This window comes from Drosophila gunungcola, unplaced genomic scaffold (assembly GCF_025200985.1).
Source record: "Drosophila gunungcola strain Sukarami unplaced genomic scaffold, Dgunungcola_SK_2 000222F, whole genome shotgun sequence".
Lineage (NCBI taxonomy): Eukaryota > Metazoa > Arthropoda > Insecta > Diptera > Drosophilidae > Drosophila > Drosophila gunungcola.
This window is the reverse complement of record NW_026453383.1, coordinates 38,953-60,668: the sequence shown is the minus strand read 5'-3', so window position 1 is coordinate 60,668 and position 21,716 is coordinate 38,953. Positions and strand designations below refer to the sequence as shown.

The window sequence follows — 21,716 nt, the reverse complement described above, 5'->3', positions numbered from 1 at the left end:
TATTCTTGATCAGCATCACTAGTAGAGTCGATCTAGCCATGTCCGTCTGTCCGTCCGTCTGTCCGTCCGTTTATATGCAAACTAGTCTCTCAGTTTTAAAGCTATCTGAATGAAACTTTCCCAAAAGTTGTCTTTCTATTGCAGGTAGTATATAAGTCGGAACGAGCCGGATCGGACGACTATAGCATATAGCTCCCATAGGAACAATCGGAAAAATAAATGAAAAAAAATTATAACTTTGCTGTTTTTTAATTTTTTGTTTAGTTCTTCGACATATAGTAATGGTAAAATATTTACGATTTACGGTTTAAATTTCATCAAAATCGGACGTCTATAGCATATAGCTCCCATAGAAATAATAAAAATATATAAAAGAACTACCTAATAATTGAGCTGCAAATCTTCATAGTTTCAATGTTTTTCAGCACATACTCAAGTAAATCATAATTTAAATGTTTTCAAAAGTATTTAATTAATGCAATAGCTGCAAGGGTATATGAACTTCGGCTTGCCGAAGTTTGCTTTCCTTCTTGTTTTATTTGACCGCAGTCTAGCCAGACTAGCAATCCTATTTATTCTATAACCAAGCCAAACAGGCGTACCAGGTTGATGTAGAATTTTTTAAGACTATATAGTATTTCTTAAAACTAATATGCGGATTGATTTTGAATTATTTTTTGTGTTCGATTTTTAGCATCGCGGCAGTGGCAGCAGCAACGGAACCGGAAACGCTAACGGAACCGGAAACGGCCAGGGGGTAGGTGGCAGCTGCAGTGTCAACGGCCTGGCAGCCAGTGGCGGCGTTGGAGGGGGCGGTGGGAGTGGCAGCGGCGGGAGTGGGAGTGGCTGTGCCAGAGGCGTCGGGAGTTGTAGTAGCAAGCGAAAATCAAAGACAAAGACAAAGTGCTTCGGTGGCACAGTGTTTCGGTGTTGCCTCCCTTGTCGCGGGGGCGGCTCCGCAGCCCCCGCCACAAGTCCGCCCCAAACACCCGCAGCCCAGTCGCCGGACGAGCTTAAGGTCATACATACGGAGGACGACAATCTGGAGAAGAAGCAGGAGCGGAACAATCAGGACAACAATCAGGCCAAGGAGGATTTGCTGCTGAACCGCAACACCGGTTCGGGATCTGAGCTGGATCTGTACGGCGGCACAAAGAAGCACTCGCTGGCGGACACCATCGACACGTCGGTGACCACGCCCATCTCCCTGAAGACCCTCATCAACGACGTGGACGAGGAGCTGCTGGATCAGCAGCTCAGTGCGGCGGATATAGCAGCGGCCAGTTTGGCCAGCGGTCTGGTTGCCCGTCGAGCGGAACCGGAAACGCTGAGCGACGCCAGCGTCTCACCCACCGCGGTGGTGCAGCAGCAGCAGCAGTTGCAGTTGCAACAGCCACAACAGCCACATTTGGTGCCCAGCAGCGGCAACATACTTAGCCAGGTCACCCTGTACAGCGGCAGCAATCCCTCTACGAATCCGCAGAATACGTGCCCTAATCCAGCAGCAAATTCAAATCAGAACTCAAATCCAAATCCAAATCCCGGCCAGAATCAGCAGCAGCGTTGCAGCTGTCCACCGCAGACTTCGCCATTGCCCCACATCAAAGAGGAGGAGGAATCCGAGCAGGCCAACTTTAAGCATCAGTCTTCTTTGAAGGATCAGCAGCAGCAGCCCCCGCCGATCACAATAGCCAGTGGCTACTGCGGTAGCTGTGAGAGCATCCACCACTCGTCGGCCACCTCGTCCTCGGCGGGTACAGTGCCCACTGGCAGTCAGCAACCTCAGGAGTACATTGCAGGTAATTTCTTCTAATGAACAAAATTCGCCAATTTTTAATTTTTTAATTCAAATTCGACTTTAGGTATTTTGTATAAAATATTTCCTTTATTAATATACATATATTTAAATACATCGTAATAAATATATTTTATTTTAAAGGTACCTCCTCTACGCCCTCGCCGCGCATCAAACTAAAGTTCCGCAAGCCACACAAGTCCTGCTGGTCGCGCATCGTCCTTGCGCCCATCGGATCGGCAGGTGGCTCCTCGTCGGCCACCACTGTCATTGGGAGCAACTCGAACGAGACCTTGGCCTCTAGCAGCACCACCGGGGGCACCGCCACCACCACCCAGAACAGCAGCAGCGCCAGCGTTGCCGCGCACCACCGGCTGACCTCGTCGTCGGCCTCCGCCCTCGCCTCCTCGCACCCGAGCAACTCGCAGCTGCTGCCCACCAGCAAGATGCAGGCGGAGCAGGGGTCCATCGGCGACCTGCAGAAGTACCACAGTCGGTACCTCAAGAACCGACGCCACACGCTGGCCAACGTTCGGTGAGTTTTGATTATAATTTGTGTTTAATTTAGTTATTAAATTCAACATCTTGTTATATCGACTTAAACCGATAATAAATTGAGGGAAAGCTATGATTAAATATCCATTAAACGATTAACAAGGGATTTATGCTGCAAAAACTAAAAACAAGGACTTCAATTGAACTGAATATAATATTAAATTAAAAGACTCTAAAAATAGAATGCATTTAATGAGAAATTCAATTTTCTATAGTAAATAATTAAATAATTTAGTTTAGTTAAAAGAATTCAATTGCAATCTTAAGAATTCGCGTTTGGTTCGAATTGTTATACATTTTAAGCGGGGAATACAAAACATTTGGCCTTCAAGTAGGTCGTTAACAAAGCAAATTGGAGCGAAAGCAGCAGCCAAACATAAATTTGGCAAATTTAGATAACGAAACCGGTCTAATTATTTCGCATTTTGGCAATGTGTGCACAACTGGTGGGTATTAGAGAGCGACCAACGTGACCCATGCGTCATGAAAAATTAACCGAACTTAAAAACCAAAGGCAACCCGGGCAACTGAAAAGTTAGGCCAATAAAGGCGGCCAATTAGCGACTTACAATGAAATCAATTTGCAGTTAGTCGACTTAATCGAATTAGAAAAGTTAAAGTGACAGAAACTTTGAGTCACCGCAGGAAGTTGGCCAACGGAGAAAAGCTGTTGACTTTTCCCTCTCCGTGAGAGTGTCAGTTGAGCCTGAATAACGTATAGCCTGGATAATTGAGCAGATTGTGGGTGGCTCAAAAAGCCGGGCCCTATCCTGAAAGCCAGGCATCGATAAGTTATCGACACCTGTTGTGATTTTGCATTTGACATGCATTGTGGCAAAAATCATTGTTGCCTAGTTTGAAGCATATTCAACATTGTGTCCATAATATATTGTGATTTAAAATTAAATCTTGTCGATTGGTCCTGTTTGTGTTTAGTTCGATTTGCTTTTATAACACATATTTGCTATTACTTCAAGCGTTGCTTTGTTGCAAAATGTTTGCAATGTTTTTGTGCACTGTTGAATCACACCAATCAATTATTAAATCATAAGCAAAAAAAAATAGTATTTATTATGGATATAGTCCGGATATTTTTTGATTAACAGTTTTTGGTGGGCTAACCACGCCTCCTGGCGTTGTTGTTCCTTCGCCTGTTGTTGGAGGCTTTCTTCCTGTTGTTGTTATTGACCTTCCTGCGATTGTTGGTGCTGGCCTTTTTTTTGTTGTTGTTGTTGGCCTTCTTTTTGTTGTTTTTAGCCTTCTTTTTGTTGTTATTGGCCTTCTTTTTGTTATTATTGGCCTTCTTCTTTTGTACCACTGGTGGAACGGCATCACTATCAGAATCGTAGTCATCCGTGCCTGAGCCGTCATCCACATCCGAACCACTCTCGGCATTATCATCTGAGGCGCTGGAACTATCCGAGGCACTGGCCGCGGTCGTGGTAGAAACCTCCTCAACGGAATCGGCTGCCGAATCCAAGTCCGTATCGTCATCCGTATCCGTATCGGCACCCACCACCAGTGCAACGAAAAGCCCTAGGCAAAGGAAAGTCAGCATTAGCTTTGTCAACTTCATTTCGGCAATATCTTCTATCTAACATTAACGGACCACCTAAGGTCTCATCGCAATTTATAGTCAAAACACCAGGCACCGTTCTATTTACCCAAGCGAAGGTTAAAGTAAAGTGGCAAATAAAATCTGTCGAAACAAAAACGTTAAATAACAATAGAGCAGATAATTGGTACCCGGCGATGACGGCTTTTGGATAGAGAAATATTCAATAAGTTCGCCAGCACGGTAAAAATCTCAAACCCACCAAGATTTTTAATCAGCATATTTCTTCAAATACGATCTTCAAGAGCAACATATTAAATGATAATTTAGTGTTAAGCTCAATTTGCCTTTCAACCAAATGATTACATAGTCACACAAAAGCAAGCAGAGAATTTTACAGTTAATATTAAAAAAAGGGTATACCAAGTATGACTACAAAAAATACTTTCCCAATTTTAAAAACAATATCAGAAAGACCGTTTGATTTGCTCTCACAATCAGCACGCGAAATTTTTCCACAACTTGATGTAGACAACATAAACTTAACAAAACCATGATCAATATGGCAATTAAAACGTGGAAGACTCGAACAGCTGCGGTTAAGTAAACTCAAGTTGGTGTTAATATTAAGTTGGATTAAGTCAAACGCTTGGTCCAAAAATGGAAAACAGACCTTTCTGTCCTGCAAATATTTGTGGAAGACCTGCTCATTCTACACTTTGGAAAAATAATTTAAAATAAATATTGTTTATTTTTCGACACTGAAAATAAGAATATAATGAAATATATTTCATTATTAATATTTTTGTGCAACTAAAATCAAAGGGTTTTTATGGGAAGCTAACTTTTATCATTAATATTCTTTATTATCGGGAAAAAGGTTTACTTTTACAACTTAACTTGTGAATATTATATTGGGCCAGCAAACATTTTGCTTGTTAAACTTCCGATTCTGTTAACATATTTTTTTGAGTGCACATAAAAGCTGTTAAACCGTGGGTCAAGGGCGGATTGCAGTGGTATATAAGGAACGTTTCTCAGTGGTGAATGCAACAATGAAGATGCACATTCCCGTGCTGATTGGTTTACTGGTGGTACTGGTTGGGTTTTCCGCGGCAAGCCCAACCACCGTTAGGCCTACCACCACCAAGAAGACCACCACTAGGGCAACAACTGCGACCGTGCCCACCTCTACGGTTTCCTGTGGACCCACTTGCAGTACTATACCGCCTCAGACTGAACCACCAACATGCACTTGCACCGAACCAACCACATGTAGCCCTGAACCACCTACTTGCAGCACAGAGCCACCTTGTACAACAACACCGGAACCTTGTACAACAACGCAACCAACTTGCACAACTCCACCACCTTGTACAACAACACCAGAACCTTGTACAACAACACCGGAGCCTTGTACAACAACGCAACCACCATGCACAACTCCACCACCTTGTACAACAACACCAGAACCATGTACAACAACGCAACCACTTTGCACAACTTCACCATCTTGTACAACAACACCAGAACCTTGTACAACAACACCGGAGCCTTGTACAACAACGCAACCACCATGCACAACTCCACCACCTTGTACAACAACACCAGAACCCTGTACAACAATAACTCCACCTTGTACAACAACACAAGAACCTTGTACAACAACACCAACTTGTACAACAACTATACAACCTTGTACAACAACACCAGAACCTTGTACAACAACACCGGAAACTTGTACAACAACGCAATCACCTTGCACAACTCCACCACCTTGTACAACAACACCAGAACCTTGTACAACAACACCGGAGCTTTGTACAACAACACAACCACCTTGCACTACGCCACCACCTTGTACAACAACATCTGAACCCTGTACAACAACAACCCCACCTTGTACAACAACACCAGAACCTTGTACAACAACAACACCAACCTGTACAACAACAACACCATCCTGTACAACAACACAACCACCTTGTACAACTACAACACCACCGTGTACAACAACAACACAGCCACCTTGTACAACAACAACACCACCTTGTACAACAACAACACAACCTTGCACAACAACAACACGACCTCCATGTACAAGAACACCACCTTGCTCAACAACTCCGACAACTACTTGCAGCACACCACCTACCCAAAGACCCACAGTTCCGTGCGAACCAACCTGCAGCACCAGGCGACCTTCCTCCGATACACCCACCACTGCATCCACCACCGCACCCACCACTTCACCAAGCACAGCAAAACCAACCGTGCCCTGTGAACCCACCTGCTCCACTTTGCGGCCTTCCACTCAGGCAACCACCATACAAACCACCAAACACACAACCAAACGAACCACCAAACAAACCACCAAACGAACGACCGAACGAACAACCAAACGAACCACCAAATGTGGAAAAACCACTAAGCGATCACCACCTTGCGAAAAAACTACCAAACGTTTACCATCATGCGCTACCACCAAAAAGGTAAATAATTCTTACCCGGGATGCGGATCGGGATCTAAAACTGGCTGTGGTTGTGGTGGAGGTTTTAAGTGTGGCTGCAACCCACCATCGCAATGCAAGCCCCAACAAAATCCAAATCCTTGTGCAACCACTAAGAAACCCCAACCAAAACCCTGTGAAACCACTAAGAAATCCCAATCAAAACCATGTGCAACTACTAGGAAACCCCAACCAAAGCCATGTGAAACCACTAAGAAACCCCAATCAAAGCCATGTGCAACTACTAGGAAACCCCAACCAAAGCCATGTGAAACCACTAAGAAACCCCAGAAACCTCAGCCTAGAAATGGTTGTTTCTAAAAGCACGAAAATTACTTATAAATTACATTAACAATATTAATGGTCTGTTTAATGTTTTTTTTTTTGTTATGTATTTATAAATGTTACCATGTCAAGATATTGTTTAAAAGAAAATTATTTCGAAACGATATTAGCAATATAATTGATTTTTTTTTTGATAATATAATATATATAAATGAATAAAAAAATCCTTTTTATTTTAAAGGGCAAAAAAAAATTTTTAAACCACTTTAAAAAAAAGGTGTCTTAAAGTATGCTGTGAAATATATTTTTAAAGAGGTTTTAAAATTCTCGGAGGTTTTAGTTGAATTCAAATTTTGGAATAAAAGACTTCTAAATAAATCATGAATCCGAATATACATTTTTTTAAAATAAAATTAAGCATGAAAATGTGACTAAGTGTTTTTTGTATTTCACTATATACAAATTTTTAGGCTATAATGTTTTTAAATACTTTTAAAACGATTTTAATCCTCTTGAGTGCAAGAACTTTAACCAAACCAAAACGTTTAAAACGTATGTGTGCTTTCAGTGGCAAAAATCCGGAGGCGATCCGTATAGTCTGCTTTATTGTGCGAATAGCCCAACATTTCAGCTCCGGAGTTGCACCTGAAATTCTTTTGTTCGGCCCACTTAACGGGGGACGGGTATGGTACTTTTATTTCCAGCCCACTAAACACAAATTACACATGCAATTGTCGCTGTCCAAAGTCCCAGAATGCTGACAATGCCGCAGATCCCATGGAACCACCACATCGCGTGCGTTAATTTTGCCCATCAACAAGAGCACCTAACGTCCTCTCTTTCGCACAGGCCCTCTGTTTTTGCATTTTGTGTGGCCACAGCGGAAATGAACTTGCTGACAATGCACACAAACGGTGCACGGCAAATATTCCCTCGTTAGTTATGGCAATCAAAACGATTTCTAACAAAAATATCTTTGCCATTCTTATATTTATAAAAAAATAAATAAAAAAAATTGTATAAAACTTAGGGCTACATTTAACAACATTAAAACAATTTTAAGCAAAGAATAAAAAGCTTTTTTTATGTTTATGATTATTGCACTGGCATTTGTATACAAATTTGTATTTACCCGATGAAATATAATTTTTTTTTTAAATGTTTAACATTATTTATTAATACTTAAAAACAGTCTTTTAAAGTTGTTTTTGTTGTGATTTTTATGTACCAATTGTTTCACATTTTATAAACAGGCATCTAAGTCAATTTTTTCACTTTCCTAAAAGTGCTTTAAACGATTTCTTTACAAGCCTGTCCATAAATAATCTTTTGTTCTAGTGTATACTTCGTACGAATGAGTGGAAAATGGTGTATTAATTGATCACAGAAAAAACCTTGAGGTGACTTGTACTCAATCTTTTTATGCGAACTGAAAAAAAAACTATATCAAAAGTGGGAAGCAGAACCGTGAAACCGATTTTAAAATCATTTCTAGCACTGATAATTCTGGACAATTCGATTTACATAATCTTCCCTGATGGCAATCAACTGTTGCGCGCTCAACCCCTTAACCCCTTAGCCTCTCGAGAATGCATTATCCAACTCTTTTGTGACATTCTGTGGAATTGGGATTGCGATTGGAGATGGGGGTGGGGATGGGCTCTCTCACAAAAATTCACGCCTGAGTGGAGCTCTGTTGTTGCTAGTCATTGAACTTCAGCTAAATGTGGGCGGTTGGGTGTTCGGTTAATATTATTTATAACTAAAGGAGGGGCCTCGAGCCTGGCCATCCCGAAATAACTCGCCATTAATCAATAAACGAGCTGGGCTTAAATGTTGATTATTTTTTTGTCAATAAAACAAAGTGTAATTTTCCATAGAACAAAGTACGGGATATTCAAAAAAATACATCAGGCTTGTATTGGTATTCAAATTGAATCTATACAACTTGGAAACATATCTGATGATTTTGATGAAAGTAAAAAAAAAAGTGGTTTGGTGGTATTTGTTCTTGTATTTAGGAATATATAAAGTCTCTTCATATTTAAATTATCTCAAGAACTATTTAGCAGCGCCATAAAATTCTAAGAAAAGGTATATTCTTTGAAATAAAATAATTTTTGCATAAACAATTTTATTTTAACATAAAACTTGGATTCAAAAGCTTCTTCAGGAACCGTTTCTACACAAATATACTTCTATCTAATAAAGAATTGAATACGACTTATATTAATTTAAAATAATAAATATTAGGAATATTAAAATGTATGTAAAAAACTTAAGGCAAACAGTTTGTTCTTTAATCATCTATAAAATGAATTAAATTTCGTTTTTAGCATAAATTATCTTAGCAGTGTTTACCGTAAAAACTTAATTCATATTAGACGTTAAGTATACGCCATGTCCGATGGCTTTGAAATGTTTTAAAAAAAGCTTCAACCTAAAAGCAACGTACAAAGCTTTTCATAAGCTTTAATAAAATTTGTTTTAAGAATTTCACCATTATCAAAACAAAAACTTTCACCAAAAATGAGCTTTTACCATAGCCAGATATTAGTACCATAAAGACATTCGTAGCTAATAACACAACCTAGCATAAACCCTTAATTTGAGCTTTCAAGCATCCAATCCAGAAAGAAAATAAATCCTGCGATCCCGTGGCGACTTCCGAGAATCGGTAGAAAGTTGGACTTGACATGAGCCGCAGATTCAAGGTCGTCGCAATCGCTGCACTCGCAGGTTGCAATTAAAAAAATCATAGGACCTCAAGGTTTCTTTTCTGACCTCCAACCACCCAGCCTGTCAAACAGAAAGCATCGTGCCAGTAAACGATATACAGCTGTTTAGCTAAATTTTTTTTTAACTGGTTTGCAAAGTTTCTATTCCTCTTTTTTTTAATTTACAAAATTCTTAACAAAAGAGAAATGGCATCATCTTATTTTATTTTATGTGATATAGAACTCATTGAAAAGTATTGTGCTATAGTTTTAATTTTTAATTAAACTCATTTAATTTCTAGAAGATGACTGCAAGTCTTATCGTATGGCTTTGAAGCGTATGTTTTTGAGACATTTAACCTCATCCAGTGCTAAAGATTTGAACCAAACTTGTTCTCAACCAAAGGTTACCCACAGGAATGTGGAATACTCCACTGCGTTTGTGCTCACTTTTTGGGTGGACAGTATGCTCTGCGGCTGTCAGCTGCCAGGTTACTTGGCTAGAACAGGATATTGTGGTTGGGAGGGGCGTAATAAGCCAAAGGTCTCCTTCCAAGAATAATCTACAAAAATCAAGTTCAAGTTTAACTTAACGCAGTAAGCTTGCACTGTGGATATGGAAGTAGCGTTTACTTATGAAACCACTTTCGCTTTGCGTTAACGGCCGGAAATTGTAGTCGCTTTTTCTTGGTTAATATTAATTCATACTTAAACAACTCTAAGGTTATTGGCAAGGAGGGAAATATTAACAGGAAGAGTTGTGAACACACGTTTAAATTTGTAAAAACTTTAAATATGCAGGTGCAAGTCAGGCATATTATTTTATAAATATACTCGCATTTATGACTCAATTATCTGCAATTGTTATTTGTTTGTCCTCACTTTACATACGTAATGAAGTCTAAAAGTCGAGCAAATATTTTTCGTATTTCATTAGAATTTTTGGTATCCAAGCCAATTGAATTAATAACCATTACTTCATTTTCTTTCCTCTCTTTTCAGGTGAGTTTTCAATGTTTTGACTGTATTTTTAAATCCGTAATGCAGTAGATGAATCGTAAGTAGAGAAAGTTAAAACAAGGTTGCCACAAGTGGGTAAACAAGACTTATTTGAGCTTGTAATGTGCTGGTATTTTTATAACAATCATATGGTTACAATTTAGTGTTTTTCTGGTGCTTAAATAGAGAGAGATCTATTCTAGAGAAAGCGTTCAATCCTAATGAGTTCTGACCAGTGTTCATTAGGGACTGGCCAGCTCTGCTCTGAATTTGTGCGGCTTTTTCCTCTGTTTTCCTGCATGTCAGTCCGTCAATAATTGAGGGCGGTAAGGGATAATGCTGGCAAATAAACAGAGTTAGGGCTTAAAGGTCCTTTCCCTACATGTTCAATTAATTTAACTGGCATTCTCTATCCCCATCCACCGCTTCGACTTATGTTAAATATGAACTTTTTAGAAGATGGATATAAGCAATTATTATCAAGAAAAATGTTTTTTTTTTTTGCTGTGGCAGCAAAAACAAGGCATCGAAGTAGAAGCATTCCACTTTTCGGATAGAACATAACAAAGTAAATCAAACGGAGTGCAATTGCAATCGATGAAGATGAGACGGATGAGGCAAGCTATACATATAAAACAGATCCACGTTTAAATGGAAAGATATAGACATTTTTCGAATGTTTGCTGTTTCGTTTTTTTTAATGCTGTTATCTTATGAAAATGTTTTATTGATTTTAAACAATTCCGTTTTTGCTTTAAGTTTTTTTCATTAATATGACTGTATAAACAGAAATCAGGATGGTTTTATGAAAGAATACAAAAAATGTTTAAGTTATTCAATCAAGTGGTGTTCTTTTTAGTTAAACATTATTTTGTAATTTAACAATATTAAAACTAAAATTCCCAACATAAAAAAAATTAAAATTAATTGCGGTTTTTTCATTATAATTTCATTTATATGTAATCGCTTGAGTTAAGTTAAGTTCATTACGAAACTTTGCCCAACTGGCCAAGTTAGTTGCCATCAAACAAAGTGAAACACTTGCACAAACCCAATTGAAATGGATATAAAAGAAATGAAAAGAAAAAGAGCCAACAAAGGAGGCAAACAATTTCGAGTTCTGAAACAAAATTTACTTAGAAACTTTAACTGCATAATGGAAGGTGGAATTGTGAAATTGTGGAAAGGGAAAGGCGGAGAATTCAAAAAGGAAGTATGTGTGCCAGAAGATGTGACAACTTTCCATTTCTAACTCGTGTGCCAGATTTCGGATTCCATGCAGTGGCTGATAAATGTTTGCTAATTTCGTTAATCATACGCCGTCTTGCCCAGCTTCTGAAACATACCGAAACTGTGCCCATTGTTGCTGCCAATGCCCGTGGGGAAACTCCTCTGAAAGCATTTCTTCCATCATCACGAGAGTCGTCCCTTCACCATATTCAGTTTCAACTGCAGTTTCTGCCGCATTTGTAGCCTTTGTTTGCCCAGTTTTCCGAGAGTTTTTAAAGTCCAGCTGGCCAACATGTTAGCCCAGTTCATCGGCAACTAGAGAACAACATGTTGGCTCGTTCCCGGGCTATTTGAACAGTCACAGTGTCGCAAAAGCCATTTGCTTATGATACAAATTGCAATTCAAAACAATAATACTTATTCTTGGTATTTACGGGAAGACAATATTTATCATTGCGAAATCCCATTTTGAACTTCATAATAATAGTACTTCATAAAATTTTTAATACAAGAACAAATTAATTGTTAAAATAATGTGATCAAAGTGTTACCACACACTTTCATAATAATTCAGAAAAAATTGTTTAATAATTAAAAAATTACGCTTAAAAAAAAACAATAAGTAAAAATATTAAAAAAAAATATGTAAAAATCAATTAAACTTTAAACATTATCGGAGCTGTGTCATTTTTGATCAAATCAAAATTAATTGTTATTATTTATATTAATAAAAAACCAGAGTTGCAGCTACTCCCAAAGAAAAATTTTTTTATAGAAACTAAAATATTGGAAGTATGGAACTAAAAGGTAGGTGGTTTAAAACTAAGGCCTTATACTACAGTTTTAGACCGTTCGGTGTAGAAAAGAAGCAAAATGTATAGGGGTTGTATTGTTTAGTATTGAGTTAATACTTTTTTATTTTTATTCTTAAGACATACTAATTAAAAGCTGTTAAATTTTAGGAGCTTTGGTACCACCGTCCAGTTAGCCCTTCGATTTGTTTTATTTATTTGATTGCCTTTGCACATTGCCTGCCAATTTTGGCCACCGGATTGGCTATGTTTCCCGGTCCGCAACATGTTCGATTCGAACCACTCGGCACTTGATGTTAAGGTGGTTAGGTGGTGCGGTGGTTGGGCTTAGGTGGTTCGTGTCGCAGCCGAGGCAACCCCCGATTGCGAGTCGGAAGCGGCTTATCGCATCGCCCTGCCAGTTGCAAATCAGACCTCTGAGCAGCAGCAACAGCAGCAACATCACAGCGGCAACAGCTACATCAACGTCACAGCAGCAGCAACATCAACATCAGCATCAGCACGTGTGCCCCAAGTGCGTTTCCCTCTTTCAGCACAACGTTTTTTTTTTCCAAGTGTTACTTTTTTCTTCGTGTGTGCAAAAATGCTCGAGCAGAATTGAAAACCAAAAAGTCACAAAAATAAAGCTATACTACTACAAAAGGAAAGCAAATCAAAGTGCACAACTGTTAAGTGAAGTGAAGTGATCGCCGTAGAGAAACTCTTGAGACCCGGACTAAAACTAAACCAGAAAACTTGTTGCAGGGCACAAAACAGCACAAAAGCCATAAAAGGTAGATAAATAAAACGGGGGCGTGGAGTTTGTCAAAGCCAGATCAAGAATAACCAAATGACAAAATGCCATAAATAGCACCCAAGAAAATATATTAAAAAAAAATAAAAAAACAAAAACTAATCGCTTTTATAGATTGTTATCATCGGTTTCCTATAAGCGATTCGCTGATTAATCGGCGGGCCATGAGTATTTGTTGCTTAAAAACAAAAAGAAGTGGCAGGTGATTAATGATGCTGCTTTAAAGGCAGTTCTCCCAAAGGAAATTTTGAGATCAAAGGGCATGGCGAAGAAAAGCTCCATAGTATTTTATTAAGCCCTAGTAATGATGTTTGACTTTAGAAACTTTAAGTTAGCAAGAATTAAAATGGATTATTAAATATTCTATATGCTGTTAGTGAATTTCAATTAAAAGCTTATGCTAAAACCTCAGTATAAACTCTGAATATGTTTACAACCTATTTCAAAGAACTTTCTGTCCATGCAATAAACTGCAATTATCTAGGTTTGCGGTGGCTTTAATTTTTAAAGCAATTGCTAATTTAATTTCTATAGCTTATTTCTTATCTTGTCATCTAAATTGCTTATTAACACAGATTGTCAAGCGAAACACATGCAGTTAAAGAGGGTTAAACTTGAGCTGGGTTATTTGTTCCCAATAAAGTTCGAGCAAAACTTTCGGATGACTCAAACAAATCACAATTGCTAAAAAGCAAACAAAAGGCTAACAAAAAACTAGTTTAAGTTTTCATATCACTTGCTATCGTTCGCCACACCAACAACAATTAGCGTAATAAACGCATAAAGTTTATAAAAATGTGTCGATTCTAGGCCCGGATACCAAAATCTGTGGGGTAAGTGGTAGTGGTGGGGGGGTGGAACATATAGTCACTATGTCGTCAAGTTCTGGTGGCTTCTGTGTCTTGCTTCTATATGGTTCTTTTTATTATTATTTTGTTTTTATTATTTTTCACTTACTTTGCCCTCACTTAGTCAGCCAACAAAATACGAAATGCGGCCGTCTGTCTAAGAATTTTTGGCAGCAATCAAAATTATTAGTCGTCGCCCATATAGAAAGCCCCCCGATGGCGAATGGCAACAACAGAGCCACACAATGGGCTATGAAAATTAACACATTTTGACGAAATTTTGTGCTGTGCGGCTGGCAAAACAATTTAAAAATGTGTCTTTCTGCCCCCAGACGAAGAAATTTAGAAAACTAAATGCGACACCTGCAATTTAACGAAGTTGTAGTGCTCTTTTGTTTTCTGGGTACTTTAGTTTCGTTCTAATCCATTTGTTTATGTTTATAAAATAATTATTTAGTTTGAATTCGGTTCAAATTTAAAAAACCAAACTTTTAAGGATAAAATAAAATATAATAGGTTTAAAAAATATTTTCTGGATTTTTTTAAAGCTTGCAATTAATACCAAATGTACAAACGTTGTTTATAAAAAGCTGCATATCTCTTAATTTTTATGAAAGCATGCTTCTGCAGATCTAAAGAAAACAAAAGTAAACCTATAGAAAAAGCTACAACTTATTCAGGAAAGCTAAAATAAAATGTTAAGCAGACCAATCAAATATAAAAAAAATAGTTTTTGTTATTATAATAAAATTAATAGACTTAAAACAGTATTTTGGGAATTATATATATATATATATATATATATATATATATATATATATATATATATATATATATATATATATTTATATGTATCAATTTCTTTTGCTAACGAATTATGAAATAGAAAGTTGTATGCTAATCCAGTATTTGATTTGCAGCTCAATTATTAGATAGTTATTTTATATATTTTTTTTATTTCTATTGGAGCTGTATGATATAGTCGTCCGATTTTGTTGTAATTTAAACCGTAATTCTAAAATATTTAACCATTACTATATGTCGAAGAACTAAAAAAAAAATAATTAAAAAACAGCAAAGCTATAATTTTTTTTGTATTTTTTTACCGATTGTTCCTATGGGAGCTATATGATATCGTCGTCCGATTTTGATGAAATTTAAACCGTAATTCTGAATTATTTAACCACTACTATATGTCGAAGAACTAAAAAAAAAATAAAAAACAGCAAAGTTACAATTTTTTTAATTTATATTTCGATTGTTCCTATGGGAGCTATATGCTATAGTCGTCCGATCTGGCTCGTTCCGACTTATATACTACCTGCAATAGAAAGACAACTTTCAAAGTTTCATTCAGATAGCTTTAAAACTGAGAGACTAGTTTGCGTAGAAACGGACGGACAGACTGACAGACGGACATGGCTAGATCGACTAGTCTATTGGCTAAGTGCTCGTGTCGCATAATTAACGCATTCCCTAGTGCATCCCCTAAAGAAGTGGGTATTTGGTAAATGCTAGGCCCAATCGCTACGTGGTATCTGGTATCTCGGATCTCGCAAAAATATTCTCTAAGGATGGACGGGGGTCACATAATCATCATGTTAGCTGGGCTTAAAATCCATTTCGCTGGCAACAATATAGCGGCGAACACAAAACCGAAAACACAGAACTTATTTATAAAACTGAGCAGTCGAGTGGATGAATATGCCGCTCCTTCTGCCCGCTCCCGTATTTTATTTATTTTCTTTTTTTTTTTGTTTTGGGGCCCTGAAACGAACGGAACGATAAAAATAAACCAAAAGCCAAACGGCGCACGGCGCACGAGACAAAACTGTTTTTCATAAAAAAAATAAGAAAAAAGCACGCAAAAACACAAAAAGTCACAAAGGTGTAAAAAATATTGAAAATGTTGAATTTCCCCTTTGTTTGCATTGTGCGTTAATTTTTACAGAAGCAGAGATAAATACATAAAACCTCCAGAAATTCAAGAGAAACGGTAGAAAAAAGCTAAGGCTAAAAAGCAATTAAAACAAATTGTGCCGTAAGTCAGGTCGGTGGGCTTACAGCCCAGTCTCCCCCCGGAAAAGAGCACCGAAATAAAAACAAAAAGCAAAAAAATATTTCAAGGAACCATCACCGCAGGATCCAGAGGAAACAGGACCCACCGCCCCCCAAAGGTAACCAGGAATTATTTAATTAATATTTCCTACGAAAAACAATCTTGCCTCATTGCCGCTTACTTTTTGTCTCCCCATAAGAACCCATATAGTTTATACACCCCCTTGAATCGCATATTATTTTTCAGTCGACTGCATTTGATTCGATTTGTGGTTCAAATTTTTCTCAAGTAAATGCAACTGTGCTCAAAATAATAATGTCTGACGATGTTACAGAAAAAACATTACAAATTATATAGTCTTTAAAGCAGTGTAACCAAATTGTAAAATTTTTATCAATTATTATTATATTTGAGAGATTAGCTCAATAGAGATGGTAAAAACCAAATTTGTACTTCTGTTATAGCTCTATTATTTTCAACACAGCTGTATAAATGCCTTTGGGGCATTGTTTTTGGCAAGCTCCGTTGGATTTCGGCCACAACATTCCCGGAATTGAATGCGTATTTAAATACGGTTTGACTTTTTAGGGATGCTCGTTTCCATTCACAGCATTTTCCCCTTTTATACAAAGCAAACACAAAGCCAAAACTTGTTGAGCGTAATTTTTTGTGGATTGAGAATACTAAATGCATTTCATCGGATTTGTTTCAGCTGCAAATTTTCACAGAAAATCGGCTATTAATTAAGCATAGATTACTAGTCCACAATTTTGTATAATTAAATGCAGCGATTTTCTTTGGTTTTTACAAAGGGTTGCAAAGTGGATGAGTATGAAGTTTTGAAAGGGCAATTCTGTGTTATTAAAAGTTATTGGTATCATTTTACAGTGGTCAATAATAATTAATGGCCTTTATTTGTGATTCTTCAATAAAAATTTTTTTTTATTAGGTTTACAACATGACCTTTTGTAAATTTTTTGGCATTAAAATCCGTGATCTGTTTCATACAAATGTATTGTAAGCTTAAGGAGGTATTGCAACGGCAGTAATTAATTTCGTTTAATTCCCTTAAAGCATCCTCAAAATTCCTTTTATCAAGTCCTTTTGTCCGTTCTATACCGTTTAATTAAGCATTTATGCCATCTAGCAGTTCATCAATATTAACGCTCATCGGCCTGTGGGCCAAATGCCAGACTCGATTTTAATTGCCCGAATATATACTGCTCATTCGAACGGATTCACTCGAATGCCACTCGTTGAGGGGCACTTGGGGCAGTCCGTTGCCACGCCCCCTTGCAACAAAAGGCCCATCTCCGCCCCTCCCGAAGGCCTATCCGGGAAATGCATCTGCAGCAATGTCTGTCATTCGATGATGAAGATGCTGATGTTGTTTGATGCAACACAGTGCCTGCTGAAAGTTGGGCCAGAAAAAAGATTAGATTAGAATAGGAAATTACAACATTTATGTTCCTTGGCAAACTATTAGTTTGTAAATTCTTTACGATTTATTTTTTTAACCAAAATGCTTTTACATGCATTATAGACGAAAATTTATACCGCCCCGTGAGTGCTCAGATCGCTTTTTTCAAATGTTTCACTTGCTGATTGGCTTGGCTTATTTGTAAATCCATTACATTACAGCGGCTATTTTATTCAAATTAATCACGAAACAGAAATGCGAAATGTTTCATAATGGATCGGTGGATAGGTGGTTGGGTGGATGGATGGGGGTGGTAGCTGGCCAATCGATAAGATAAGCCCCAAATGCGATAGAGACCCGACGACTTAAGGCCTGAAGTAGGTATTTCGGGGACAAGAGCTCTACAAGCCCCAAAAAAAAATATATATATACAATTCACACGGGAGATAAAACCCGGGGAATCGAATCGGCTGAAGTGTGCAAGTTTAGCCTAGCCGACCGTGTGACATAACCGGGTGTCCACTGTAGTTCGATCAAAATCTGATTGACGTATGACTATTCCCCCGGCGACATTGCGACTGGGAAGTCCATCGGAATTTATTTACCTTATTTAGAATAGAAAGAGTCTATAAAAATCTTAACGATAAGATCGATTAGATTTGGCTATATGACCTAAGATATAGACATTGATTGTCAGAGCATATATCATCCTGGCTGCAGCAAAATATTGACGGATTTGCATTCGTGCCGCTTAAAATAACGAAAAATTCCGAACAGTCGTTCAAACTGATTGGCAAATTAAGACAAATCTGAGAAAAACCAATGTCTGCTGCGAAAATGCCGGAATGCCACATGTGTCTCCAATTTACATTTAAATGGAAAAAATAGATATGTTCGATCCAAAGAACTTCTATGTGCGTGCATTTCTTGGCTTTTATGAGTCACATTTGCAAGGCAAATATTCCCGACGAGCTATATGTCTATTTGCAGTTGGATGAAAATGCTTTCCAAGTGAGTTACCCTCTACCACCCATTCTATTTTGTGGCGAAGTATGGCAATCAGTCAAGGGTTTCAAAAAAGGTCAATGGATTGCTTGTCTGTTGCAGAATTTTCTAATTGACAGTGTAGCAAATAATTTATGTTCGGGATTTTATAGAAAATGTTTACCCAAACGATAAAGCAGTTACATCTTTATTATAATATTGATATCAATATATTTATTATTATGATATTGATATCGGTTGTATTGCTTTCATTACATTTCCTTGTTTTCTTCGATACGCTTATTAAAATAGTCTCAGTTAGTGTTTCTTTGTGAGTATTTTGGAAATATCATTACCCACTCTGTAACCTATTTTCAAAATTTCAAAATGTTTCGATTACTAAAACTAAAGCCTTCATTTTTATTCTTCCCTCTTTGTCCTTAATTACACTCTATTATCAATGAGTATACACTTTTCAATGTTCACTTATTACTTGCTCATTACCCACCCATTACTACCCAAATTCTGTACTCATTTTAAACTATTTTGCTGATGAGACACTCGCCATTTTGATGGTTCATTTGCACCCATTCCCAGGCGGCACGAACTCCAAATGATTGAAATGTAATTGACAGCTCCCCCTCAAGTAAGCGCCCTTACTTTCATTCCCATTCACCCTCTTTCTCCCCCCGTTTTACATCGACACAAGTCGCAGCTGTTAATGCAAGGCTAGTCATGTGCTTCGATTTATCGACAGTATTTCTATTTGTACTTTTGCCACAAAATATTTACACAATTGACAGCTGCTTCTGTTCAGTGCCCATTTCCCCCCACAGTTTCCGCCCCGTCTTCACCGCTTTTCCCCGCTTTCCCCGCCAAATTTCTCCCTTGGATTGTGTGTGCTGGTGAGGCTGCTTTATGTGCTCCTCGTAGCAAATGAATTATCTAAGCTTATTGTCACATAATCTTTGTCAACATGACGGGGGTGACTTAAACATAAAATACCCTCCTCGGAATGCTAAGCTTTTATTCCTGGGTTCATGGACCCTGGCAAACCCGTTTTGGGGTGATATTTTAATAGGGTTTTCGGGGCAGGAAGACGCTTAATTTAAATTGATAAACATCTGAACTCAAGAAATTAACTTGTATAAATGAAGCAATGAAACTAAGTTTCAGGAGCTTTTAAAATTCATTAGTTTAGTCAATATAAAAAATAAAAAAAGGTTTTTTAGCTTAAAACAAATTTAGTACACAGGCATAGTCAAATCTATTTCGTATTACTCCCGGTTTTGTGTGTGTATAAAGAGCGTATACGTTATATTTCAATCGACATCTCCTTTACCTCTTAAAATGTAAAAAATTGGGGGTCAAACGTGTACAAATATTTTATTCAATTTCGAAAGGGTATCTCTGTCCCATGGTTAATGAAGTTATCAATATTCCTGGTCTTGCTGTGTGTGTTTGTGTGCGTGTGCAATTGTGCGTATACGTAATATTTCGATTTGCACTTATTTCAAAGCTCCTATTCTTTGCCTTTCACTTATCTGAGATTATTAAACACGCCAGGGGAATTTCCTTACAGCTCCACATTTCTATATGCATTAATTGCCAGAGACCACAGACTTGTCTAAGCCTCAACTCAGTTGAAAAGTTTTGTAATTAAATAGCAATATGAAAGCGTTGATTACAGGCACTTGGTGACAAGTTCAATCAATCATTGACATCCATTTTCTATGTTTTTTTTGCTCTATTTGCCCTGTTTTTCTGTTTTCCCGTTGGCCAAGAAAACAGGCTGTGTGCCATATTGATTATAGCCGTTATCGATGGGGGAAAATTTGCATAGAAAATCAAGGACAAATCGATGTTGACAAACTGTCGGCCATCGTTTCCGTTTGGCCCCCAGCTAATGGTGAAAATTAAGGCCCGCAATTTGTGTCAACTGGTCAGTGGCATGGGAATTCGGCAGGGAAATTGTAACGGCCATCATGATTGATGGGTTTTGCAATCGGTCTGGCAAATGCCGAATACCAAATTCAAATACCAAAACCGAGAGTCAAGAATTCCAAGGAATTTCTGCATCATATGGCTTCCTAATCTAAACGTGATTTAATATCCCAAAGTAGGTGATTAAATGCACAAACAATTAATAATTATCTTCCTTATAACAATAATTAATTCACCAACTGCAAATATATCATATATGTATTTATTTTATATGGCCAGAAACAAATTTTCTAAAATGTTAAACATACTTTGTCAAAGGTAATTCAAAGTCATTAAATTCAAATTTTTAATTATCGTTATATCTGTAATTACTTTTCGCAGATTTTCCGCGTCTTTCAGACATAAGCATAAACATAAACATTAATAAACAATTAGGTCTTTTATCTTTTGTGTATAACCAGATATAAACAATCATTAATAAAAAAATCTTAAGTCGAATAATAGGCATTTAATTTTAAACAATTCTGGCCACGTTTTATGAACCACTTAGATACATAAATACACTTGCTCCAACCTTGCCTAAAATAAATATGCAATAAAACTTAAAGCAAAGTTTTATTTTATAAAAAAATCAAAAAATATCATATATATAAGAAAACCTTCAAAGTGACCATCTATTAGATGTCGAATATCGAAATGCTTATTTATCGAGTGTTTTCCGTTTTCATTGCTAGCTGACATTGCGCATACGACCTGCTATCTGCTTGAATTAACGAAATAATTGATTTCGATTGTTTGATTTGCCATCTGCTATTCATGGCTGTTTTTACACCCAGTGCTCAGAATCTTCGCCATCGATTTCTCAAAGTGAAATATTTCGTTTTTTCTATTTTCTCACTCGGCAATTCGCTTTCCACTTGAGCCATCGATTTTCGATTTTCCAGCTGCTGTGCCTCAGTTTTTCCTCGTCTCTCTTTTTCTTTTTATTCTCTTGCTTTTCTTTTTTTTTGGGTCACCCAAAACAAATAGGAGAAATAAAAGTGGGGTTTTTCGTGGGCGAACAGGTGTGCATTGCAGGTCATGTCACTAGACTCTGGTCCAATTTTAATTATTAACAGCAGAAAATTTCGCGAAAAAAAATAAAGAATTGTATACTGAGCGCACAGTAATGAACTGTTAATGGCAAGAGACAACCTTTTCAATTTTTAAA

At 37.5% G+C, this 21,716-nt stretch overlaps 4 protein-coding genes across 12 annotated transcripts in view; 1 reads left to right on the top strand and 3 right to left on the bottom strand.

Moving 5' to 3' along the window:
* LOC128266012 (cAMP-specific 3',5'-cyclic phosphodiesterase-like) overlaps positions 1 to 21,716 on the top strand; it is a 58,651-nt gene that overhangs the window by 381 nt on the left and 36,554 nt on the right. For 3 of the 6 annotated variants that reach the window (XM_053002273.1, XM_053002271.1, XM_053002272.1), the window contains exons 2-3: positions 695 to 1,799; positions 1,940 to 2,330. In XM_053002273.1, the coding sequence (XP_052858233.1) occupies positions 695 to 1,799; positions 1,940 to 2,330 (1,496 nt within the window). Of the gene's footprint in view, positions 1 to 694; positions 1,800 to 1,939; positions 2,331 to 10,419; positions 10,487 to 12,649; positions 12,973 to 16,050; positions 16,277 to 21,716 lie in introns of those variants that run through there. The other 3 variants (XM_053002278.1, XM_053002277.1, XM_053002276.1) reach the window with 2 other exon arrangements.
* The window catches only part of LOC128266015 (protein new-glue 4), a 55,527-nt gene that overhangs the window by 1,321 nt on the left and 32,490 nt on the right, over positions 1 to 21,716 (bottom strand). The window lies entirely within an intron of this gene.
* On the bottom strand, positions 3,373 to 3,973 carry LOC128266014 (pre-intermoult gene 1 protein). The gene has a single exon (XM_053002283.1). It carries the CDS (start codon positions 3,924 to 3,926, stop codon positions 3,468 to 3,470), a length of 459 nt encoding a protein of 152 aa, XP_052858243.1. The 5' UTR covers positions 3,927 to 3,973; the 3' UTR covers positions 3,373 to 3,467.
* Positions 5,174 to 6,028, bottom strand: LOC128266013 (uncharacterized). Of its 4 annotated transcripts, none has more exons than XM_053002281.1 (6): positions 5,934 to 6,028; positions 5,763 to 5,888; positions 5,601 to 5,702; positions 5,499 to 5,561; positions 5,358 to 5,459; positions 5,191 to 5,318 (listed from the first exon to the last, which is right to left on the bottom strand). In XM_053002281.1, the coding sequence occupies exons 1-6, from the start codon at positions 6,000 to 6,002 to the stop codon at positions 5,196 to 5,198; spliced, it is 585 nt and encodes a 194-aa protein (XP_052858241.1). In that variant the 5' UTR covers positions 6,003 to 6,028; the 3' UTR covers positions 5,191 to 5,195. The 4 variants fall into 4 exon arrangements, with proteins under 4 accessions (XP_052858242.1, XP_052858241.1, XP_052858239.1 ...); XM_053002279.1 differs by having other exon boundaries at positions 5,601 to 5,744; positions 5,784 to 5,888; XM_053002280.1 differs by having other exon boundaries at positions 5,601 to 5,744; positions 5,805 to 5,888; positions 5,934 to 6,026.